Consider the following 27463-nt stretch of genomic DNA (forward strand, 5'->3'; position numbering starts at 1 on the left):
CCCTCAAGGTTATTAAGATGAACAAATGAGAAAATATCCAAAAATATTAGCTATCAAGCTATCAATATCATCAAATAAATATAAATTTATGTTAACATACAATAGGAATTTTACCCAATGGAATCTTCTAAACAAGTATCTATATACATGACCTTATGTCTAATGACCAAAATACAGTCAAATATATCTAATAATGAAAATTTATTAAATCTAAACACAATGCATTTTTGATGGATGCAGAAGGCATTTCTCAATGTTAAAGTTTCCAGAGACATTATAGTTAACATTGATCTATCACTATTACCTACTCCTGTTTACTAACAATGGTAAGAATAAGAGCTGTTACTATGTACCCACGAAGATCCAGGTATTCTTCTGGGCACTTTGCATGCAGGCACTTACCTAACCCTTAAAACAAACTTATCCTTTAGATATTATTACATTTTATAAATGAAGTAAGAAAAATCATGGGGTTTGCCCAACATCACACAAATAGGACTCAACTTCTTTCACTGAACATAAAGTTTCCAGGGTTCATTCATGTTGTTGCATGTATCAACACTTCATTTCTTTTCATAGCTAAGTTATATTCTATTGTATCTATTGTATCTATGTGATATATCTATAAGATATATCACATTACATTTGTCCATTTGTCCAATGGTAAATATCTGCATTGTTTCCACCCTTTGGCTATTATGAATAATGCTGCTATAGAGATTTGAGTAAAAGTTTCTCTGTGAATCTATGTTTTATTTCTCTTGGATATATACTTAGGAGTAAAGTAGATAGATCATATGGTATCTTTATATGTAACCATGTAAGGAACTGCCAGACTGTTCTCTGAAGCAACTAGACCATTTAAAATTCCCACCAACAGTGTGTGAGGATTCCAATTTCTCCACAGCTTCATCAGCACTTGTTATCATTTTGATTCTAGCCATTCTAGTGGGTGTGAAGTGATAGTTCACTATAGTTTTGATTTGTATTTCTCCATTAGCTAATTACATGGAAAATCTTTTATACATGTGTATCTTCTTTGGAAATTGTCTATTCAGATCCTTTGCTCATATTTTAAGTCAGGTTGTCTTTTTACTGTTGAGTTGTAAGAGATCTATTTCTAGGTACAATTCCCTTATCAGATATATCATTTGCAAATATTATGTCCCATTGGGTAGGTTTTGTTTTCACTTTCCTGATGACATCTTTTGAAACATGAAAAATTTTAATTTTGATAAAGTCCAACTTATCCGTTTTCTGTTGTTGCATATTCTTTTGATGTCATACCTAAGAATATTTAGCTAAATCCAAGGTCATGAAGATTTACGCCTTTGTTTTCTTTTTTTCTTAAGATTTTATTTATTCATTCATGAGAGACACACAGAGAGAGAGGCAAAGATATAGGCAGAGAGAGAAGTAGGCTCCACGCAGGGAGCCTGATGTAGGACTGGATGCCGGGACTCCAGGATCACGCCCTGTGCTGAAGGCAGGTGCTCAACTGCTGAGCCACCAAGGCATCCCAACCCCTTTGTTTTCTTCTAAGAGTTTTATAGTTTTTGTCCAAAGTTTAGGTTTTTGATCCATTACTGAATCAATTTTTATAAATAGTATGAGATAAGGAGAAACTGCATTCTTTTATATGTGGCTATCCAGTTGTTCCAGCACCATTTGTTGAGAAGACTATTATTTCTCTCACAGAATGGTCTTGGCATCCTTATCCAAAATCAGTTCTCTGGGTTTATTTCTGTACTCTAAATTCCATTCTATTGATCTATATTTCTATCCTGTGCCCATATCACACTGTCTTGATTACTATTGCCTTGTAGTAGTTTTTGGAATAAGGAAGTGTAAATCTCTCTATGCTTCTTCAGGATTATTTTGGTGGGAGTTACTTTTTTAAATTTCCTGCTATCATGTTAATTACTCTCCTTTACTCTCTTCATAAAAGTAAAGTTCCAAAAGCATTCTCATTATTTGAACTTTTTGATTAATTAAATTGGAGTATACAAGAGTTTCATCTTCAAGGATCTGTGTTTTCTTTCTTGGATTTAGCACTTCTGACTGCAGAACTTGAGAAAACTGACTTTAATAATCATCTTTTAATATTTTCATATTAGGTTATTTCCTTTAGAAGGTTATTTCCTTTAGAAGGCTATTCAAGAGCATGGAGACATAATATAAGTCTCTATAAGGCATGAATTACTTTTCTGCCTAAGATGGCACTTGGTCAGCATTTCTACTGGATTTGTCACCCCTATATTCATAATGTTTATGGGCCACAAAGTACTCTATAAAGTTAAATAAGAACTAAGAACAAACACTAAATACAATTGGGATTCTTCCTGTTAGCTACCCTAATTACATATTTTTGGGTTTTCTGTATCCACAATTGTCTTCCTCTTGTTGGATATGTGAAATAAATGTCTAACTTTAATGTAACTTAATTATATGTTTTTATTCTACTTCCTGAATGCCCTGTAAACATATTTCTTCATCTATGCATCTTAGGCTCCAGATTGCTAAATGGCTGAGACCAAGTATATGTAATTTACTCTGTGTAGCACCAAATAGTGGCCTTGAATAATTTTGTATGCTGCTGTTAACAGTGAGCATCCAAAGCTTCCTTATAAGAAGTCATTGTGGTAATGAAAAGTGAATGATTGAACATGAACTTATTTCCCTTTTGAAGAAAATGTAGTTGATAAAGGTAAGAATGGCACCTTGAGCTGGAATTTTTGTGTTTCAATGATAAACAGCATTTCTTTTTTTAAGACTAAAACATGCATGATTCAGTATATTAAGGCATCAGATGCACAGCATTTGGAGTCTGGATCCTACACCAGGCTGTGTTATTAACTGTGTGACCTTTGGCAAATACTTTTATTTTCTGAGCCTTCATTTCTTATCTCTAAATAGGCATGGAAGGTGAGGAACGGATGACCTCTACAATTCCTCCTGCTCGTAAACCTCTATGATTTTGTTGGTTCCATTAGAGCTGTTGAGAAGTCACCATAAAGGAAATCAACTGACCCTGGCTTACTGAGTAGGAATTTGTTCATTCAACAGCTTTTCCACACACCTATGATGCTGTTTGCTCCTTACAACTATGATAATATTGCAATGACTCCCTAGCCATTCCCCCTAAATAAAGATGTGTAATAAATTACAGTGAGAAAACAAATGACAATTTAATGAAAAACGAACATGGCTTACCCGAGCGCCACCTGCACTCCCCCAAACTGTGAAGTTTTGGAACAGGGTGGGGCCCCTGCCATCATCCCAAGGAGGCTGAAATTGAGGGTATATAAAGAGACCATACCTTGAATGCAAAACAAAGAGTGAAAATCAACCACTTTGCATGTTTCAAATGTCCCGCATTTTCTCACTGGGAAATATAAAATGAAGGCAATGAAGAAAGGAGTGGAAATGAAGCCTGTGAGCCTTCTCTCTGACCAGCATTACCCATCCCTCAGCCTCCACTCTCTGTTACCTCCATGACCTGCTCCTGCATCTCAGCAGATGCAAACTGCCATGATTCCAGTCTTTTCTCCCAGCCTCTCTTGAGGTCCACCCCTTCCTAAGGGTCAGGAGACCCATGCCTAGCCCATTAGAATATGCTAGGAAAGTGGAGATGAGCATGTTTACTCCCTCCAGCTTTTGTTTTTCTCCTGGAAATATCTCACTTTCACAGGATTCTGCATACTTTTTTTTGCTCACACTACAGGGGTGCTGAGAGCTCATTGGTAAAACTTCATAATCTTAATGATAAATTCATGGCACATGTGCTAATCCCAGCCTCAGCTGGCACTTCAACACGGAGCAGCATTCTTAATTCTGATTCCACTCTCCTCTCACTGTCCATCATAGCACTATCGCTAACCATTATTATCATAATTATTTATAGCTATCAATTATTGAGTTCCGACTATATTCCAGATGTTCTCTTAGGAGCATGATATGAGTCATCTCTAAGTATCACATCAAACTTTCAGTGTAGATCTGAAATTTTACAAATGAGGGATCTGACTCTTTGTTTAAAAAAGCCAACTGTTTAGGAGTAGAGACCAGATTTGAATCAGGGCCTGACTGACTCTGAAGTCCACATTTTTCCCATGTCCCCACCATACTTCTCGGCTCTTGGCTCTTAGCAGATGACCTTACCTCCATGTACCAAAGACTTTGAATAAGTCTCCTCCTCTCTTACAGAGTACCCATTCCAGGTGAAGAGCTTCTTCCCAAAGGCTCTTTACCCAACTCAGCTCCTGAGGCCAGGCACCCTTGCCTCCAGGTTGCTCCAAACTCCTTAGAACTTTAACTGCTCTATTGAATTCCCCTCTGGGTGCAAAAGATGCACTCTGTCCTGCTTCCCTCTCAAATGATCTCCCTGTCCCTTTCCTTCCCTTCAATACCCAACTTTTATGATCTAAAATGCTTACACAGGCACATCATCAAATCTGACATCGATGCCCCAAATTGCACCCTGAGAGTGCTGTACAAAAAGAACAAAAGTTAAACCATAATCCTCATACCCAAAATGTAGATGAATTTCCCCAAGGTTACCTTGTACAAGAATGCGCAATATTCTGAGTGAAGGAGAGAAGTGGAGCTTGTGATGTTTGGCTGGTCACAAGATGAAAAAAGTAGCCCAAACCAGCAACATACACCCTGTTTCCCTACAGAAATTAAGCATAGTTAAATAATAGTTATTTCAGATACAGTAAGGTTGCCAGAAAGACTCTTCTATGTGCTCATTCTGCTTTTCTATTTACTTCTTGTCAAAATATGTTGATACTTTCACAGACTATTTTACTCTTCACACACCCCAATCATTCCCCCACTACCCCAGGAATCAGGTATACTCTCATTTTTCTTCCTCTGTGCAGCTCAGTTAAACTGTAATTTGCCCACCTTAATAAGTGATAGCTCATGTTAAAGCGTTCTTATAAGCTTCCATAGTGAGATGCTTACTTCATCATCAATCCAAGCCCTCCTCTTTAGTGTATGCAACAGTATACAGGGGCAAAGGCATACCTTAAAGCCAAGTCTACACACAAAGTGTCCTCTCCAATCCTTTGAACAATGATTTGGCTGACTTGAAGACCAATGATTGTACTGGCTATGTCTTGGTTCTGAGATACAGTGCCTGAGCTTAAATACAACTTAAATCTCCTCAATGTACTCTTATCCTGATTAGATGATCTTAATCACCTTAATATTTCTATATAGGATTTCCTATCTAAATAATTTGATGTCCTTTATACGTTCATATAAAATCTAAATTCTTCATTGGACCACATTTAATTCTGATTAAACTGAACACAATGGATTATCTTTATAAACTCAACAAAACACCTACAGTAGAATCATCACTGTCTAGTATACTTTAAGACAGAGTAGAAAATTAACTCCTTAAAGTCTATTATTCTATACAGAGGTATTTTTATTTGGCCTACCCAATGTTTATAAAAATTGTTACTTTGCTTCCAATATTTTAAAATTGGGACACTTGATATTAAAGTTCAGGCTTTCAGTTTTTTAACAATATAGAGCCCAAATTCCTGTGGGGTAGCCATGTACAAGATGGAGATAAGAAGTGTCTGCTCTCTTGGATTATGATTATTTTGGCATAGTCCCCACCCTTCCTCTTTCACTGATTTATGATACCAGCCTAGCACCTATGGGTATTTGAATTTGCAACCTCTAACTCCAGGCAGTAAGGTAGATGGTATGTTGGCTGTTCTATGTTCCAGTAGGAGTGAAGGGCCAAGAGACCAAGCTGCTGGACTACTTCCTATGCAATTATGTGCATCTTTTCTCTTTCAGCCTGAGAGGCTGGTCTGAGGCCAGATGCCCATATCTACCTAGAGAATAGAAGTCAAGAAACAAGCTGCTCAGCCAGCCTCAGGCCTAAGCTTTGTGCTCCAGGGACAAAGGGAGCTCCAGAAGTTTCTACACAGTTCATCCCTGATCACTTGGGGAGTTGACATGGCCTACCAGTGTGACAACAAGAAAACTGGAGTGTCCTATCTGTGAGCAACTCATCTCCCGAGAGTACATGCTATAGGCCTAGGACAGCTCATCCTGAACATTAGCATCAAGTCCCAGAAGAGAGAATGGAAAGCAGAAAGGATCATGATGCTGTGCAACCAACAAGGCATTAAATGTCTTTCTATGAAACAATATTTCAGTGCCATAGTTGCCTTTTTATAGGACTTGGTGGGACTATGTTGTGAGTGACTTGCTAGAACAGTTTCTCAAACTTCAGTGTATGTGCAGGATAGAGCTATAAGATTTAGCAAACAAAAACACAGAGGCCAAGGAAGATTTAAATTTCAGATTTGAAAGAAACAACTATTTTTTCAGTATAAGTATATCTCAAAATTGTATAAGATATATTTATACTAAAAATTAGTTACATTTCTGAAATTTAAATTTAGCCACATATGTTGTATTTTGTTTGGAAACCCCAAAGGGGGAGGCAGTATATAAAATACAGATTTCTAGGCCCCCACCAGTAGATACTCTGACATAGCAGGCACTGAAGGTGATAGTGAAGAGTTGAAGAACAATTTTCTGTAATCTTGAGCACCACAGGTGGTGATCACCAATAGAGGTGATCTTTTAACCCCATTTTGAGAACGACTTCTCTGGAGGTGACTGAGATACTAACAGTGTACTGTCTAGTCATCAAGGGCTCCAGGAGATGTTCAAAGAGGAGACAGACACTTGGAAGAATTCACTTCCTGGCAATTTTGCCATGAGCTGCCTTGGGAGCCAACTTCATATGGAAGCCACTATAGAAAACTGCAGGAGGATAGAGACATAGAAAATCAAGATGGGAATCTGTTATCAGATCCCCAGCAAAAAGATCATCCAACTCAGTGCAAGTTATTATTTTTTTTAAGATTCTATTTATTTATTTGAGAGACAGATTGTGAGAGAGAACACAAGAGGGAGGAGAGGGAGAAGCAGGCTCCCCACTGAGCAGAGTGCCTGATGCAGGGCTCAATTCCAGGACCCTGAGATCATGACCTGAGCTGAAGGCAGACGCTTAACTGACTGAGCCACCCAGGTACCCCTGCAAGTTGCATTTATGTTGAATTTTTCTTTTCCTTAGAAATATTTATCTTGTCTTAACTTAGAACCTAGTGTGATAATAATACTCCATAGTTAAGATTTCTAGAGAAGCTGCTATTGTCCAGGTACCAGATTTTAGTCTCATTTACTTTCACAACAATTCTGAGTTATATGTTATTATTATAATTTCACAGACAAAGAAACTGAATCTTGGAGAATTTGAGTAAATTCTTCAAAGTCGCAGAGCTAATAACTCAAAGCCAGTTCCATTTGTGTCCAAACCTGAAAGTGTCAGAGATTATAGACTAAACTAGAGAAATGAAGGCAAGACCCAGATCAAGATGCCAAACAATATGCCATAAGTGAAGAAATGTAAACAGTAGAGTGCAATGCAGTCACATCACCAGATTAAGGGCAGAACTGGAGAGTTTGTTCTGGCCTTCCTAATAGTGGATGAAATATATTGAGCAACCTTCTTTGCAGAAGTCTATGCAGCATGGACATTCAAGCAAGAGAAATCCCAGAGAGAAATTAACTGTCCAAGTAAACTTGCTTTTTAAGTTGCACCATTATACTCACAGGAAAAAAATAAGTTAACCCTTCAGATACCAAGTAATCTGTGCACAAGACTGGAATAGTTTATGGTATTGCTACACAAATATAGGTTTCCTCAAATTGGAGAGCATTTTTCAGGTCAGAGTTAACTAAAGAGTTGTTCTGTTCACACCCAAATCCCAGTATAAAACCCCTTCCATTCCCACCAAAGGGGAAAAAATAGCACACTCAGCTCAGAGGACACAGAAAGACACGTGGGTGAGGAACTGAGCCACATCCGACTGGTCAGCAGGAAAAGACATGGCATTTTGAAGAGTATGTTTAAGGAGGATGGGGGGTCTGAAACCCCTGCATTAAGGCATTAAGCACTATCACATTATATTATAGGCATCAAGTTAACTAGGACTGGCTGCTGACATGAGTTTTTTGAACGACAACAGAAGAAAAGATTGAGATTGTCTGCAAAGCCTATGGAATGCTAATGCACACATGGGGAACACGGATATTAGGACAGGACACACAAAAAAGGTCAGAACTGAAGGAGGGAGTTCTGGTTACTCAGGCCAGAGCCCTCTCACAGCCTTTCACATGGCTCAGGAGTTTTACTCCATTCTGAGTGAGGGAGGACTGACGGTAGAGATTGCAGGTACGCTCTTCTACTTGTAGCTGTTCCCTATTTATCCTTAGGTTGAGTAAAATTACTTCGGCCCATAGCTTCAGTCATTCTAGACTAATACTTTCTTGACTTCAATTCCTAAATGAAAGAATTTGAGGTATTATGAAAGGCAGCTCTCTGAACCTGAGTAGACCACTGGTCATCATTCGATAGCAGTGTTCCCTATGGAAGGGAACTTTAAAAACTTGTCCTCTCTGGGTGTGCTACATGTTCCACGAGGAGCATACATACGTGCACACACGTGCACACAGAGCCAAGCAAAGTCAATGTGGAGGAAAAATTGAAACAGGTTGGGTTTTTTTGTTGTGGTTTTTGTTTTTGTTTTTGTCTTTATTTTTAACAGGTTGTTTTAAAACCAGCAATACTCAACTTTTGCCTCATGTGAGAAGAGGAGCCAATGCCCCAGTGCTCTAGTCCCTTGAGGTCTCCCGCCTCTGGGGAAGCGTTATTGGGGGCCAGAGTTAATCAAACCTGGCGGCAGGGAGCAACAAAGACCTGACCAGGGAGCCAGCACATGCTGACACAACCAAGGTGCTGTTTCCTTAACTTTCAGCTTATTATTCACTGTGTGCCGGAAGGCTCTGTCATCCTGGGCATTTGTAATTAGGCCGCCATTCCTCATTTCTTACTCAGTTACAGAACATTTTCTTTCTTTGTGGACTAGTGGGCCCTTCTCTCCTGTACTTCCTTATTTTGGATTCCGAGCATTTCTCCAATTTCCTGAGGCCATTTAAGATTCTAATCACAGGTCTCACCTACCACACGGAACTCGGCACAAGTGACTTTGGGACATCATATAATATGAGGATGAATTACTATTCAAGATGCTAGCATGACTTCAGGAAACCTGGGCCATCTCTAAGACTCCAATCATCTTGAAGTGGCAGAGTTTAGAGCTGGAGCTGTCAATCAGAGATGATTTTGTTTCCCAGAGAGCATTTGGAACGCTCTAGAGACATTCCCAGTTGTCACAAACAGAGGGGGAGGGATGCTACTGATCTTCAGAGGGTAGAGGTCAGGAATGCTGCTGTACACAGGACAGCTTCTCACAACAAAGAATTAGTGCGTAAACTACTAATACTATCATGATTGAGGACCCCTAATCCAGACTAGTGCTATGGGTTGTGGAAACAACCCATGCCTGCTTTCCCTCAGTAAATCTCTAAATTTTGATGGAAAGACCACCAAAATATAAAAACATGGTTAATTACAGTAAGAATACTTTGACAGTCTTTACTAGGAGGATATGCATGTTTTTTAAACATTTAAATCTGACATCACGCATTCCCAAAAATAATTACTAATTAGCATCAAATCCATTATCTCTTTAGCCCTCATAGAAACACAAGGAAGTAACATGGCTACTGATTCTGTTATAATTACACAACTGGAACCTTCCTCAGAGAAGACCAGGTGAAGCTCAACCTTCCACATAGCCTGCGTGGATTAACTGTGTCTCTATCACACGTGTGAGCCATGGGAAAAGACATGAGTACATAAGCACTGAGAGTTAGAGAGTGGAGACTTCTTAAACACCCACCTTTTCTGCAAGTATATAAACACTGAGAAAGGCACATCTCATTTGCACGTACACCTCTAGATCATTACCAATGAAATGCTCATTCATTACCAAGACTCTACCAGAAGGGAAAAAGATTCCGGGATTTCAAGAATATATTCTATGGACTACATTCATATACATTACTTTTGCCAGACAGGTGCTCAGAGAGTACATATTTTGAGCAAAGGAATAGATTTGTGGAATCACCTGCCCTAGTGTCATTAGCATTTATGGAACATCTGGGTGAACATATATAAATAGAAATGCTTTCCAAGTGCATTTATAGTTGGTCAGGATATTGCAACTTTGGTCTTCCGTTAGCTGGTAAGGCTCACTTTTCTTATAAAAGAAGTACTTGAACAGTCAGATCACATTACTTCCCAGCCCTTTTTACTCTCCATTCCAATTGGGTATGCTACAAATGATTCATGAGGAAAAACCACATATTTATGCAGGCAGCCGGCGGCTTGTGGGGAAGGGTTTAAGGCAAGCAGGGAATTTTGTGTGGAAATCAATTCTTTGCGGAAGTCAATGTATTATGGACATTCAAGCAAGAGAAATTCCAGAGAGAAATTAACTGCCCAAGTAAGCCAGCTCCTTGAGGTGTGCATCTATAATCACTAGAAAAAAAAAGTGAGTTAACCCTTCAGGCAGCTCTTAAATATACATTAGCTATTGAGTAGGGAGAGCTAGAGAACTGAAATTGGCCTTTAAACACAGAATTCCTTACAAAATTGATTCACAAACCAGAACAAATTCCCCTCAAATTAAATGGATGTTTCCAAAGGGCTTGTCTGCAGGGTTTTTCCACGGACTATCCTAAACAGGAGTCTGGTCATGGGAAATTTCCAGTACCTACAGAAACATGGGATAGTCTAGAGCTCTGGAAGTGAACAGCCCCTTGCTGTTTGAGAGCAAAGACTTTCCAACCTGAGGCTGACATAAGTTATGTCTACTGAAAAGATGGAACCATGGAGCCTCTAGACAGATAGCAAGAAATCTCCCTAAACAGAGTCACAGATTCAAATGCTGGGGAGTCAAGGGAAGACAGCCTGGAAATGGAATGCTCTAAATGGGGGTACCTGAGTGGCTCAGTGGTTGAGCGTCTGCCTTTGACTCAGGTCATGATCCCAGGGTCCTGGCATTGAGTCCTTCATCAGGCTCCCCCTGGGGAGCCTGCTTCTCCCTCTACCTGTGTCTCTACCTCTCTCTCCGTGTGTCTCATGAATAAATAAATAAAATCTAAAACAAAAGAAATAAAAGAATGCTCTAAATGTCATAGATGAAGCACCAAAGAACCACACCACCAATCTCTTTGTGAAAAGCATGGCAAAGTAGACTACTTTTCAATACTCCTTTTCAATGCTACTACCTAAGGAGTACTCAGAGGAATACCTCAAATTCCTCAGACACTGAAACAGGAATAGCACGCTTGACTATCCTATCACTGGCAAAAAGACACAAAGCTCAGGTTCTGCTTCTGAGAGAAACTGTCCTGGGCTTGGTTGGGCTGCAGCCTGGGCAGGGAAGCAGACAGACCACTCGTGGCTATGAAAGCTACAAAGGAATATCACACTTGAAATCCCCTTCTACTGTGCCAGGTTGAGGTGGCTGACTAGCAGCCAAGGCAAATTCCTTGCCTGGTGGCAGAGCATTTGGTCCTAGGCTCTGGGTCAGGGCAATTGGGAATAACATGTTACCATAAATCACTGCAGACACCTAAGGATCAATGGTTTCTTCCCTGTCTGTCTGCCAAGCCAGAGATTTCAAAGTCAGACCCCTGTATATGAGAAGAGGTTAGGCTTTGAGAAGTGGTTGCCCAGCAACTAGGATTAAGTCACCTTCTCCAAGTCCAAATAAGGGCTTTAGTTTAGTTAATGGTTTTGTCCCATTGTCAACATCCTGGTTTTGATATTGCTATGGCGAGGGTTGATATGGTGACAGTTATGGTTGTAGTTATGGTATTACTGAGGGATTGACAATGGTTATGGTGATAGTAATGAAGTTTTGGAATATAGGTGGTGAAGTTTGGTGGGGTGAGGTCCAGAGCCGGATGACCAAGAAAGAATTCTTGAGACATCTTTGGTGCAAAATGGTTGTTTTAGTAAAGCTAGGGGACAGGACCCATGGGCAGGAAGAGCTGCTGCACCAGGGTTGTGAGGGGTGGCTGGTTATATACCCAAGAACTGGGGAAGGTAAGGAAAAAGGAGATTTCAAAAGGATTTTCATGCTAAGGAGGACCTACAAGATACTGGAGGCCTTGTCATTGTCAAGTTAAAGACTGCTTTTCCCTCTAGCAGGGCATTCACATTAAAACAACTGAAAGCTTCCTGAGGAATGTCATACATATCCCACTCTGGATGGGGGTCCTTTGTGGGATATCAGCTTGTACTTTGTCCTCAGCTAGCCCTGTTCCCCATCAGTATCACGGGGGAAGCTGAAGGAAGGGCCCACAGGAACTCCTGTTTTTGCAACTTCTTCTAAGTCTAAAATTATTTCAAAATAAAAAAACAAGAAAAGAAAAATCCCAAGATATTACAAAAATACAGTTACTTTAAAAAAATATTTTGCCAGGCTGTAATAAAACTTCAAAGCAAGGCATGAGAAAAGGATACAAATCCTGAGTATACCCTAGACTTGATGACCTTCCAGTTAGGGGTAGTCTGACTGAACCACTTACATAGCAGGACATAGAAGTCACAACCCATGAAATGATTCCTCAGAGTACAGGAATGTTTCTCTCCTAAATACCAGAAATACCCTGGAAGAGGGAAGGTTTTCTTCCTATTTCACATATTACACATGCACACACATCGTTGTTTGCACAGCTTCCTTATCATTCCTTTGGAACTACGGCTTATTTCTAAAATATAGTTTTCAAAGTACTCTGTGGATCACTCACATGGGATACACTTAATGAACTTGGCGTTTGCTCAATGACTGAAATGACCTTCATTGGCCCTAAGGGTCAAGAGAGGTTCATAATTTTTAAGTTTTGCCACATACACCAGTTACCACCTACGTCTTTAGTCACGATACATTCTAAACAACAGGATTCAAAAGAGACAGCATAGCACAACACCAGTGACATGCAGCTAAAAAACTGCAGTGTATTGTGTAATATTTAACACTGAGAGATAAGTCCCACAGGATTTAAATGCTGGATCAGATAAACATCTTATTTTTCAGTGATCAGAATAATTGTGGGATCTTGGAATCTATTCTTTACTTTTCTCTTTCCTCCCTCCATTCTCTGATTATGGAACTCTACTTACATTCATTAATTCACTATACTTAATTTTTACTGAGCAACTACTATGCTTCAGATTCTGTGCTAGGGTCTAAAAGCTAATAAGCTAATGAAAAGACAACTGCAGAATTTTAAGGTCATCAAAGATGAAAATGCCATGAATACACCTAATGAATATGTTTAATGAATCTACACTACCAGCTTAAACTAAAGCTTCCTTCTCAAAACATATGCATTGTTTTTTTGCTTTTGTTTTTGTTTTTACTTTCATAAAGTGAATATAAGCAGAGAAAATAAAGGGATAAAAATGGAAAGCATCTAATGGGAAACAAAGAACTTGCTTCAGACTCAGTTTTGTCCTTGCTGACTTGATACTGTTCACAGGTCAGTCTGCCAAAGCGCAGGCAACCTATCAGCTTTTTAGATGGCCCCCAAGTCCCATGCACCTATAGCCAACTCAATGATGCCAGCAGACAAGTGTACTACCCAGAGAAGCAAAGTCAGATGGGCATTACACCTGCCATTCAATGCAGGACTTAGATACATTCCAACCTCATATGAGAAGATGAACTGGATAATCCTGAGGACCTATTTGACTCTGGGTATTTCAATGTAGTCAAGTTAAGCTGTGTGAGAAGGCATACAAAAACAGTTTTTGGGATGCCTGGGTGGCTCAGTGGTTGAGCGTCTGCCTTTGGCTCAGGTCATGATCCTGGGGTCCTGAGATTGAGTCCCGCATCAGGCTCCCTGCAGGGAGCCTGCTTCTCCCTCTGCCTATGTCTCTGCCTCTCTCTCTGTGTCTCTCATGAATAAATAAATACAATCTTAAAAACAACAACAACAGCAACAGAGTTTTTTAGGCCCTAAAGCTGTGGGCATAATGGCACAACAAGCCTCCTAGTCACCAACAAGTTAAATGCTACTCTTGTTGTTCTGGGCCTAGAGTTTGGTTTCCTTCAATCTAAAGCAGTTCTGCTTCCTTTCCTCACTGGCATATTAGCTGCCCCTATTAGGCACCTAAAATGGTGTGTAAGTGCTGTGCTTGGAATAAGCGTAATTAAGAGTCTGGAGGAAGGTTGAGGAGATAACCATGACTTTTATTAGGGGTTATTCAACTGAAGGTAATTAAAAACAAATGATCAGAGAAAGAGAGAAGTTCATTTTCTTGGTTCCTCAGAAATCTGGCATAATTGCCACAATACAATAGACGCTCAGACAAATGTCCTGGAAGACTAAGGCCCTTAACCTCTCGGTAGATGATCCATCCATAGGTTAGACTCATTGTAAAGGGAAACTAAATGGCCTTCCAACTACGCTGATGTAACTCTTCATTCATGGATCTCTGGTTCAACTGTACTCAAAAAAAAAAATTTCTTAAAGTGGTTATAGAGAAATTTACCAAGGAAAAGTAACGTTCAGTTGTACTACATAATGGGATATGAAAGACCATCAGAGTGTACTTTATTTGTCCTGGAATCTGACATGATCTCATACATCTCATGATTGCTGATCTCTCATTCTGAATACTCTTAAAGGGCAACAATATGACCAATTGATATAGTAAGATAATGAAGACTTAATAAGTAATTATTATTGGACTCGAGACAAAAATCAGCAAGCATAGCAGACAGCTCAGGAAGATATTGTAGTGTGCATTAATCTAAAGGACCAGAAAATAATCAATATCTACTTTGTTTTGCTACATATAGTTACTGCTTCAAAGAGTATTCACAGGAATTCTGAGAGAAATGATTACATTTATTCTAAAGCACTTGTTTAACATAAAATCATAAAGTTGTTTTTCAATACCGGTATGCCACAAGTAAACATGTTATACCATCCTACTACTGCTGCCACTTCCAAATAACTTTTGTAGTGAATGTTATGGCCTCTCAGCTCTGACTTTCCTAGTGGAGCCAGTCTTACCTCTACAACGTTGGTGGGATTGAGGATATAGATCCCAGATGGTGTCAACATTTCAGGACTGGAGAGTCCCTCGGTGCCAGAAATACTGATGATCACATTGTTTCTTATTATATTTCCCTGTTCTGACCAGTCTAATTTAAGAAAAGATAAATCAAACCCAGGGGAATCACAAATATAATTAAAATTTACATAACAGTCTTGCTTCTACTAATACACGTTATAGCTTAAATAATGCATATAAATATATATACATATATTTAAAAAACATTTAGTATGTTCCACAATTTAAGATATCTAACATTTTGCCATCAGACCTGTCTATAAAATATATGACAATTTAAGTGGAGTGTAACTAGCTTTAAAACCAATTTACAGGGCAGCCCCGATGGCCCAGCAGTTTAGTACCAGCTTCAGCCCAGGGCATGATCCTGGAGACCTGGGATGGAGTCTCATGTCAGGCTCCCTACATGGAGCCTCCTTCTCCCTCAGGCTGTGTCTCTGCCTCTCTCTCTCTCTCTCTCTCATGAATGAATAAATAAAATCTTTAAAAAAAAAACAATTTACATATTTACCAGGTTTTTTTTCAGGGGCAGCCTCCCAAGAGATATATTTTATGTCCATGTCTGTACCTGAGAAAAAAAAAGGTCATGTTACTTCATTGAGCATACTTTATGCCACCCAGAAAAATGAGGGATACAGCCACACTATTTCTTCTTTATTTAAATTTGGTTTTGTGTTTTTAATTTATGGACCAAAGAGATATAGATTATATGGGCTTTTTAGTTCTGGAGTACTATAGTGAATGCTAAGTTCATTTTAAACAGAATAAAGAACAAAGAAGTAGAGGTACAATTTTACTTCTTAGGAAGAGTCTTAAATGACTGTCTCTGGAGGGTATTATGCTGAGTGAAGTAAGTCAATCAGAGAAGGACAAACATTATATGTTCTCATTCATTTGGGGAATATAAATAATAGTGAAAGGGAATATAAGGGAAAGGAGAAGAAATGTGTGGGGAAATATCAGAAAGGGAGACAGAACATAAAGACTCCTAACTCTGGGAAACGAACTAGGGGTGGTGGAAGGGGAGGAGGGCGGGGGGTGGGGGTGAATGGGTGATGGGCACTGAGGGGGGCACTTGACGGGATGAGCACTGGCTGTTATTCTGTATGTTGGCAAATTGAACACCAATAAAAAATAAATTTATTATAAAAAAAATGACTGTCTCCATAGTCAAATGCCATATATGCATGTGTCAGCTCCAATCCCTTCCCTAGCTGTTCATATCAGCCATAACTACCAGCACTGGTCTGGAATAGAAGAGAATAAAAGAGCATGGACCATGCCACAGAGACTGATTAGCCCATATGTGGCATCAACAAGGAACAGCCCCACAGAACCTTCTCCTTTTTAGGTATCTAGGTATATGGGTTTCCATGTCATTTCATGAACTGGGTTTACAATCCCATTTTGCATGAAATTAAGCACTTTATCTATACTGCACAAATAGAAAAAACAAATATTCTATTTCATCACTTGCAGTATAATAGATGTCAAGAGCCTCAAATTCACAAAAAGCTCTAAAGGCTAAATTCCCCCTGCAGGTTTTCTTCCTTGCCTAGTTAATGTCTATTCCATACAATTGTTTTCTGCTACAGTAATGTTGTTAGTGTACCCTCCTGAATTTCTGCTCTGGGTTTCAGCAAACTTTTCCCTTACACAAACCAAGAGTAAGAATAGACAAAGTCAACCCTCCATCTGTTAGTTTAACTGCCCTGTAGGTGTTCTTTTCCAAACAAAAGAACTCCCTGCACCTGATTGTCACTATTGTCTTTAGTTCTTTGTCTTTTAGAGCTGGAGTTTGTTTTAAAGCAAGCTTATATGATCCATATTTTCTCACTGAATAGTTTCCCTCTCAGGATTAAGAACTTTACAGCTCTTAACAGATTGTTCTTAAATGAAACACATATGTGTTCCCAATGATGATATCACAGAATTAATTTAAATATAAAACACTATTTAACAAATATAGCCTGACTTCCATTTAAAACCTCTGATTTCCTTTTGTATTTCAGTGTATTAAAATACCTTTTGTTTACGAATTCATTCATTTCTTTCAACAAATACACCTACAATGCACTAATTAATGTGTACTAATTAATGTGCTCCATGCTAAGGAAACTGTGTTCACATGAAATCTGGTGGTACAAATAGACATCAATCAGATGATCAGAAACATGAACATGATATGTAATTTTAAATCAATAAGTAATGACTGGTGCTCAAAGAGTTTAAATAAAGGTCCTTGACTTGGGAGTGTGTGGGAGAGAACTTCGTAGGAGGAGTCTGACGAGAGGAAAAGAGCTTGTGGGAAGGCCTTGAGGCAAAAAAAAAAAAAAAAAAAAAAAAGTGACCTTTTGAAAGAATTAAAACAGTCCAGTGTAGCTAGAGTACAGAGGAATAGCAAAAGAGCAGGCCAAGTTTAAAAACCTTAATAGAGACAAAAATCACTAAAGGAGTCTTCTAAGTCAAGTCGAGGGCTTAGAATTGTATCCTAAGAGTAATAAGAAATTCTTAAAGAGTTTAAAACATAGGAGTGATATGATGCAACTTGAGTTTTTTTAAGGATAATTCTGGGTTCTGCAAGGGGAATGAACTTTAGGAGAAAAATGTAGATACAAGTGATCAAGCAGAAGATTCTCAAACGTGAGCTTCTTTAGCAAGCCATGGGAGAAGCTAAGAACAGAATTCAGGATTTTTAACTCCCTGTCAACATCAAGGCTTGACATTCCTTGAGACTGTATAGAGATTTATTTATGTGACTTTGAATTATTGTGAAAATTGCTGAAAGTATATCTGAAAACCTCCCCTTTCATATTTATTAACCTTAATTGAAATGTCATCTTTAAAAGATCAGTTTCCTCGTGATTAAGTTTAGGGAACTAAACTTAGTCATGGGTAAGTTTAAATTCAGAATTTTAACTATGTCCTACTTCCAATGATCAGAGGCTAAAGTTTTTATAGATTGGGAATTCAAATTTTGGTAAAATTCCTTTCAAAAAACGATTTGTCCTAATCAAGAATGCCTAAATGAAACAAGCTCATCTCTTACCCACTAGCAGTGCATGGCCTAAAATATTATAGAATATATTACTGTCCACCTTCAGGCCCAAGGTCCTTGACATGCTGAGGCCTCTATTGAAGGAGCTCCACACTGTGCAGCCTTGTACATAGGAATCTGAAGAGAGGAAAGAGTAAGGCAAACATTTGAAGTGAGTCTTGATGGCTCCTCAGATTCTGTTGATCATTTCCAAAGCAAACTGTAATATAACTGAGAACATTCTCCCATACAATGATGAAAATCAGGAAATGAGGAGTTGGAAAAAGAAATCAAATCAAGAAGATGGGTAACTCAGGCCAATGTCCCTCAAAGATACCAGAGATAAGCAAAGTAGAATCTGAGAGTCAGGTGCTAGAAAGAAGAAAACCATCTGAGAAAGAGACAATATGGCCAAACTACCAAAGGACTCATGGCTGTCAGGGTTTCCAACTGACTAACATCTTTGGTATCTATTCTTATCACAATATGGCTGACAGTGGCTAATGAGAAGTCAAGGACAATATAAAGAGTATTTCTGAAGGAACAAATCTGATCTTTGCAAATCACATCTTCCATAATAAGAAGATACAGTCATTATTTCTTCAAGCTATGACATAATTTTTTTTTAACTTGCCAGGCAATTATATTCTTGGCCCAAGACAGCCAGAGATTCTTATTGCAAAATGTAAGCAAAGACAGAGGTTGACCTAAGGATCATGACTCTCACATTTGAATGTGGTAGGTTTAAGACAATGAAGGGCAAGTACCTATATTGTGCCAAAAGAAATAGACACTTAGGAAAATCATTACCCTGGCTCCATGGGCATATTTTATGCCCCCCCATCAAGTTATGTCCACTGGATCAGTTGATAAATACATATTTACTGAGTATTGACTATGTATTTCAGGAATTGGGCATTTTGCTAGAGACAAAGGTGAACAAAACTAAGTAAATTCTGCACTTGTGTATCTTATTTTGATGTAGGAAGCTTACATTAAAATAATAATGGTGGCAGTCCCGGTGGTTCAGCGGTTTAGCACTGCCTTTGGCCCAGGGTATGATCTTGGAGACCCAGGATCCAGTCCCACGTCAGACTCCCTGCATGGAGCCTGCTTCTCCCTCTGCCTGTGTCTCTGCCTCTCTGTGTGTGTGTGTGTGTGTGTGTGTGTGTGTGTGTGTGTGTGTGTCTCTAATAAATAAATAAGTAAAATCTTTAAAAAAAATAAAATAGAATAAAATAATAATGGATAATTAAATGATAAACCCTGATAAAGGAGTTTTGTATTATTCTCAGGTAGGGAGATATATTATATAAATATCAAATGTTTGAAGTACTGAAAAAATTATTTTGCTTCCTGGAATAATTTGACTTTTCAATTAGAGCTATCCAGCAAATTCTCAACTATAACGTCACTATAGACACAGAGCCTCCACATTCCCCTTGAACTCAGCTCCTCTGGTATGGTACCCTCACATTACTCACCAATAAGTTAACCCATCCATACCTACCTCTGTAGGAAACACTGCCTGTTGCAGACTTTTCCTGGCTCCAGATCTCTACTATATCATTCATTCAATTAGGTCTGCCCACTCGAACAATCAATAAGTACTAATGATTAGAGCTATTATGGGCAGAATTCAGGGATTTACCTGCACAAGTAGCAAAGATTTCAACACCTTTAACTTCCCTGGCTGGAGGCAACTGGCCACAGAGGGTTCAAGAGTCTTCAGGGCATGAAACAATAAAAGATTCTCTGGCAAGCATGCCAGAAGTTTCTAACCCCTCCCAGGGAAGACAATTGCATATTAACAGGCACCTATAGGGGATAATGTATTCATTCAGCGATTTTCAAACCTTTTAAAGCACTGAACCCTTTTCAACTAAAACCAAATTTAAAAAATAGATAAAGCTGTAGATATTCTGAAGCAGGCTGGCAGAGGCAGATTGACTTTTGAGCATTTGTTTATGTTCAACTGAGAACTCATATGTTCTGATTTATCCTGATTTATAAAGAACTGGTTCCACATCAAACTTTCCGCAGCATGATAAGGACCAGAAGACCGAAGAATTAGAGAGTAGGGCACAAAGATACTGATCATCCCAATGTGCTAGGGGAGGAGCCATATTAGGAACCATCTCCCTAAATGAATGTCAAAAATAAATAATGTGGAGGAGATCTGGGAAATTAGTATAAATAGACATCCTTGGTGTGCAGACAATTTGAGATGTGGAAAAAAATGCTGCAGGTGACAGTATTCTGCCCTCAAGGACCTCAAGGATTACTTTGTCTTAGCCTGCTGAAATCCTAGCATCTCTCAAGACTCACCTGAACCTCCAAGGAGGCCCTGATACTCTTTGTTAGACATCACTCCCAGAGCACCATCCCTTTCAAGGAAGGCAAAGCTTGAACGTGTGGGTATTGGAGGAGCTGGGGGTTGGGAGGATGATTCAGAAAGGAAGCTGCTATCCTCATTACTTAGCATCTCTGCATGTCTGCATCTGGTATTGAGCTTTTGCCCTGGATGCTTCTATGTCTCTCTAACTTTGGTTTCAGAACCTTTCTCTATATCTGGTTACATGCTTCCTTTCTGGTTCTGGTTTTGTTTTTCACCTAGTTGTTCTCACCTGCATTTGCTGTTTCCTGCTCCCTTCCTATGTCTTTATTTTTTAAAAAAGAATTTATTTATTCATGAGAGACACAGAGAGAGAAAGAGACACAAGCAGAGGGAGAAGCAGGCTCCCCACAAGGAGCCTGCTAAGGGACTCCATCCCAGATCCCGGGATCATAACCTGAGCTGAAGGCAGACGCTCAACCACTGAGCCACCCAGGCATCCCCGTTCCTGTATCTTTAGCTCTGGCCAAGATCTGCATGCTCTGGCTACTCCGTGGCACCCAGGAAAAGTATCTGGTTCTCAGCCCATTCTCTCGCATTTTCCCAGATGGAAGATATCTTCAAGTTAGGACGACTTCGTATGGAAATGCTTTCTTCTGTGCCTGGGCTCTCATAGCACAGATTATTTATAGTATTCAGTATCAGTTTGCCTGTAATCAAAAGCTAGTAAATGACAGAAGCAGGATTCAAAACACTGATGTGTGTGGTTCACTCCATGTCTATTATACCTCTACTGATGGTTGTCACAGGGTACTCCTTGGACTTCTTGTTCTAGAATCACAAAGTTTGCTTTTAAAAATTCAGATTGTGAGGCCTAGCTTAGACCAGAATTTTTCAGGGCAGAATCTATAGCCCTAAATTTTAGTGAACTCCCCAAATAATTTTTGTTAAGCACACTAAAATTTGAGAACCACAGATCTAGAGTATAATTATCCACCTTTGAACTCCCATGTCCCTATATGTCACGTATCATGACCCCTGCATGCAAAGCCTTGAGCAAAGAAGAGAGAAAAATGAGAAGTCATAAGCCTGGACCTGCTTACCTCTCATAGCTCCCACCAGAGTCAGTGCGCTCACATGCTTACGAAACGCTTGCCCCAGATCCCGAAACTGCACTCCCCTCAGCTGGACCCGGCTGGGCTCCTCTGGGAAAGACTGAACGATGACTCTGGCCCCCAGATCCCTGGATCCCAACATCTTCTCACTCTTGGAATATAAACAGTCCTGCAAATTCCCTGAAACACAGAATGAAGTCAGGGTTAGGGGGGAACTGAAGCATGTGCAACGTGCTTCTAGACAAATCATCTGGTATGAAAGGTACTGTAAGTGCAGAGGATAAACCATTATTGTTTGTTCATTTAATAATCTTATTTCCCTTTTACTTTGATTTTCCTCTTTGGATTATTAATTAAAACATCCAATAACTAGGACATGATGTTGCCTTCACTCTATTATTTCCAGAAGCCCCCAAATCAATCACCTTAATTACTGTCACAAAGAGGCTGGCTATAACCCACAAACTCAACCTAAATAGATGCTTATTTCAATCCAAAAGATCCCCTGGAGGGCGTGTGCAATAAAATGACCTTCTCGTGGTTGATAATTGTAGGGCAGAAATGTGAGCACTGAATGTAATCACAGCTCTTTTTAGTCTTTAGCTGTCCAGTGGGGTTTCCTCTTTATTTTGCTGCTTTGTCATTTGGGGACTTAGCAAACTACTAAAGGCAGAAATGGCAAAGGGCTCCAGAGAAGTAACTGAGTGGTATCCGCCCCACTCCCATCCCCACCACCTCCTTCCCAGACAGTTCCCTAGTGAGGACAACACCCTGCATTATACTCAGCTACCTTTGCAGTATTGTAACCTCAGGATCCGGGATGCTTTCATTGACACATGGCATTTGGTGGTGTGAACTAACCTCAGAATGGGTAAGAAATCATACTCTGAACTATTTCTTTATTATCCATGCTAATAAACCAAAGGGCCACAAATATGAAATGATGTATCATTCCACAGTGAATAATTCACAGTAAATTTGCTTACACCCAGGAATAAATATATAAGAGGTAAATGAAGAGATGTTTCATATTTGCAAGATTTATCACAATTTTGATGATTTCTACCCAGGATCCATGATATTTTGAGTGGCCTGGACCCATATTTATTTGGCTACCTCATTTCCACACTTCAGCCCCACACAAAGAAAGGGCAAGTAATATGTAATTCTTTCTAATAAATGTGTATGGATTTGTTTTACCTTGAGGATTTTGTAATAACATTGAAGAGTTGTGATGAAATCAGGGGTTTTTCCATTAGGAGCCAACAGATTTATAATGGCTGAGATCGAGAAGTATGGTCTCTCTAGCAGCATAATCAAATGCAGTGTTTTAGAGAATATGATCTGAGAATGCCTATATGAGGAGTATTGAGATAGTCTGAATAGAATGAATATCAATTTTATCAAAATTGTTAAGTTTGTCAATCATTGAATTCAAACCCACAGTATCCAAACCTTTTTCAGAATGATATGTTTGTGAGCTAGGTGACTGGGTGGTGGAGGGTAGAGTCAAAGTCCCTCTCACCCAACTACATTCCAACTTATACCTACATGCATCTATATGTAGACATGATTCAAATCTTTAACTCCAGCCATGACATTTCTTCCAGGCCCCAGACACTACCAGGCACCTCTGCTCAGGTCCTGGCCTGGCATCTGTCTCGACATGTACAAAATTAAAGTCATGATCTGTAGCCTCCCACTCCAAAAGCTGTTCCTCTTCCCATCTCACTAAATAGCCTCATCATCCATCCAGAGCTCATGCCTGGGAGTCATCCTTGACACCCACACCATCCTAAACCAAAGTTGACAAATGATATCTTCACAACATGTGAAAGCCTCATAATCTACAGCCTGGGAAACCAAAACATAACCTACTAAACTAACCATCCCTGAAATAGATGTTTAATAGGCACATCAGTGTGATTCAGTGCCTGTTATTCTTCTAGAAGATAAATTGACTTTTTCAACCACTTACTTAAAGTATGTGGTAGTTCACTCAGAAAACAAACTCTAAAAGTAGGGGTTGGGGGTAGGGACAGACACAAGAACCCTATCAGTCTAATCAGTAAGAATGTGCTGACTGGGTCTGTGATTCTAGCATTAAACTGTTTTCCTGAGAATTTTAGAAGGGGCCTAGAATGAGAATTAAGACTTCATTACAAATTTCCTTGGAAATTTAATCTGACTCTCTGAATTTAATTATTTAACAGGATTTTTTTCCCCAGAGAAATAATTTCACAAGTGGACACTTGTTTACCTCATTCCAGGGCTGTGGAAGGTAGGAGATGAAATGACAATTTATCAAAAGCATTCTGAAAACTAAAGAATATTATGGACATGCAAAGGTCAAGGGTTTGTTCCATTTGAAAGAAGCTGACAATACTAGATATTGTTTGAGAGTAAGAACATTCTTTTTCACTCATTGACTTTCCAGAAAAATCTTTCTCTACCTTCTGAATCACTGGCCTCCTGGCATGAAGCAAGGTGCTTCATCCTCTCAGCAGTGAGATTTCCTTGTATGGTAATACTCCTGCTGAGCAGCACTACTGTGACTTTTAAAATATGGAGTACTCCAGCCACCCAATTCTCTGTGAAGTTGTGAGAGTATCTGAGGAAAAAAAAACATGGAAAAGACACATCTGAAGATATTCCTCCAAATCTTATTAGAATAGTAAGCCACTAGATTAGCCTAATTCTCCTTTGGGAGTCTATTTCTTTACAAACTCAGACACAGAAGAGTTGAATTATAGGCACAAGTATGTGAAAATTAGGTGCATTGCATCATAAGACAGAAGTTGCAGAGTCTTACAGGAAAAACTTATTTAAGAAGTCTAAATTTAAAAAAAAAAAAAGAAGTCTAAATTTTTCAGGGATGCCTGGGTGGCTCAGCTGGTTAAACATCTGCCTTTAGCTCAGGTCATAGTCTCAGAGTCCTTGGATCGAGCCCCACATCAGACTCCCTGCTCAGTGGGAAGTCTGCTTCTCCCTCTCCCTCTGTCCCTCCCACTGTGCTCTCTCATTCTCTCTCTGTCTCATATAAATAAATAAAATCTTTAAAAAAAAGTCTAAATCTTTCAAAAGTTTCATGCTTTCTAATTTTCTTATCAACACATCTAGCATTATTTACTGTAAAAATACAGCACTGAAAGACAAACAAGTGTCCAGACACCAACACAGTTAAAAACTCATCTTCTGAGCACCTTGGTAGCTCAGCAGTTGAGCATCTGCCTTTGGCTCGGTCATGATCCCAGGATCCCGGGATCGAATCTCGCATCAGGCTCCCTGTGAAAAGCCTGCTTCTCCCTCTGCCTATGTCTCTGCCTCTCTCTGTCTGTGTCCCTCATGAATAAATAAATAAAACCTTTAAAAAAGAGTCCTCATCATCTGTCTAAACAGAGCCAAGCTGATGTTCATTACCTCAAAGGTGACCTCAGATAAAGGTCTGTATTGTGCACAGCTTCCACAATAACAATCTCTTCCATGGGTTTGGCACCTCCAACACCTATTCTGCTGATGATGACAGCTTCATCCCCAGGGTGCCAATCCACAGCATCCTCCAGAGCCAGTACTGTGTCACCGGCATAGGCAGCTGCTTGAAGATGGGTGAAAGTCACTTCTGGTAGCAAACCTAAAGCCGAACGAGGAAAACTTGCCTTACACATTTTAATAGTTAATATGAGTATCATGTTTTTCAACCAAGGAATCCTTGAAAGAAGAGTCTGGGAAAACAAGCTTCAGGCTTGATAAGCATCAATGCTTTTACTTTTTCTTGGATATTAGTTTTCTCATCTGCTACATGTTGCGATAAAAATAATGTAGGATTGAATATAGCATGGGATGAAAATACAGGAATTGGAGTCAGACTCAACTGACAATTGAATCAGTTTTGCCATGTTCTAACCAAGGGTAATATACTCAAGGATGGGCTCCAGTTTCCTTAGTTACAAAGTAGAAGTAGTGAGGCCTTTCCCCACAGAGAGTTAAGAGGTCTAAATGCGAGGACTCAAACATTTAGCTTGGACCTTGCACATAATAGATCTAAAACATATTTTAGTCTTTCCCTTCCTGGCATCACATTGTTTTGAGAATAAAATTGTACTACCTATTTCTTATTCCAAATAAAATTAAATGGCTATTATTAGGCTCTCTGATGTAAAAGTTCAAAACAGATCTCTAATCTGAAGACTGCAACTCAGTTTACAAATAGGGTTAGTAGAGTGTGGAATCAAAACTACCTTGGATTGGTTGTTCTCAGTCTTGATGTATCAAATGATCCCTTCAAACTCTAAAGTGGGTGTGTCCACAATGGGTGTGCTGAGCAAAGTTGAACTTGAGACTCCAGAAATCTTGATTTATATCAGGCTCCAGCTCATCCATCTGATCCTCCCCATGCCAGTATACTCCTTAACTATCAAAGATTCAAGAAGGTAGTCTGTCTCACAGTTTACTCTGGCCTTTCCCAACAAGGGTCAAGGCAAAGACTTTTTTCAAGCCATTATCTGAAACCATACCTCAGAAAATACATGGCTTATTCCCAACTCCTTCTTCTTTCCTCAGTACATTTCCTTCCTCCTTTGCAATAGATCATAATTTACCTTTAGCCCACAGCAACTTACTGTCCTCCCTTGTTGCACTAAAGCAAAGTAATAATACTTGAATCCCCAACTACAGAGGTAGCTGACAATAAATCATTTTCAAATTATTTTAAACTTCCCTCTTAATTTATGTGCCTGTGTGTGCATGGGCACTTGTACCAATAACGTTGTTCTAGGCTTAGAAGGGTCCCTAGGTTAATAATGTAATTTCTGAAGTTTACTTGGGCAATAATTTTATCTTGAAATAATTTACAGAGTTCAGAATTTCTAATTATAGGGCAGGTAGAAATTAAGACATAAATCATCCCAAAAGAAAATAATTTTAATTTTATTCCTTGTTTGTATGTTTTAACCTTTGGGAACACTAACATAAAATAAAGTCTATTTATATGTATATGGATATATATGCAAATTTCTATGATCTGTTCTTGAATGTCCACACAGAAAATTTTCTGCCAAGCATAGAAAATGTTTATCAAAGACAAGATGCTCTTAAACTCTGTGATCAATTCTTCACAGTAATAAATCAATATGCAAAAAACACCTACTCTCCACCTACAAACATGCAGGCTATAAGTGACGGAACCTAGAGTAGAGTATGCGATATTTCTCAACTCATCATTATAAATAAAATAATAGTCACATCAGAATGAATGAAAAAAATCACATAGCATCTTTGAAGTACATTTTTGACTATTAACATAAACATATGTCCTTTCAATTGTTGACAGGGTTTTAAGAAAGCAGTAAAATTATCTCATAACTTATTCATTCTCATGGCAAAATAACACATATCTATGTGTATGACCGAAACATTGAACTTGGATATTTCATCAATGCTAGCAGCATCTTTCCAGCTATGTGGTGGATACTGATGTTTGGATGAGCTACTGTTTCCTCAAACTCATGAATGTCAGAATAATTATAACAATTACCTGAGCTAGACCCTCTGGATATACCTTTTTCTCTTCTGATCATTCTGTATTTTTCTTTTTTAAAAAGCTTTGCAAAGTTATTTTAGCTACATCCCTTCTTTGCTTACAACCCACAGAATCTGCCTACAATACTCAATAGTAACAAAGCCCCAAATTCCCCTCTTGACTCTTAAGACTCTGTAATCTGACTCTACTTTATGGTCTTTGACTGTAATAAACTCTCTATTTCAGGAAGCCAAGTCTGTTTACCTCTTCTCATTTAACAGGATCATTCCTTCCTCTATCCCTTTACCCATTCTATCCCCTTCCACCTGTATGCCTGGCCTTCCTTCCTTCT

At 39.0% G+C, this 27463-nt stretch overlaps 1 protein-coding gene across 1 annotated transcript in view; it reads right to left on the minus strand.

Annotated features, from left to right (window-relative positions):
- Positions 1–27463, minus strand: part of PKHD1 (PKHD1 ciliary IPT domain containing fibrocystin/polyductin) — a 469911-nt gene that overhangs the window by 247905 nt on the left and 194543 nt on the right. The window contains 8 exon segments of the mRNA XM_025419015.3: positions 3214–3319; positions 4561–4673; positions 15046–15176; positions 15618–15674; positions 18156–18281; positions 21582–21773; positions 24047–24204; positions 25014–25224. Coding sequence (XP_025274800.3) covers positions 3214–3319; positions 4561–4673; positions 15046–15176; positions 15618–15674; positions 18156–18281; positions 21582–21773; positions 24047–24204; positions 25014–25224 — 1094 coding nt within the window.

Source organism: Canis lupus, chromosome 12 (assembly GCF_003254725.2).
Source record: "Canis lupus dingo isolate Sandy chromosome 12, ASM325472v2, whole genome shotgun sequence".
Classification (NCBI taxonomy): Eukaryota; Metazoa; Chordata; class Mammalia; order Carnivora; family Canidae; genus Canis; species Canis lupus.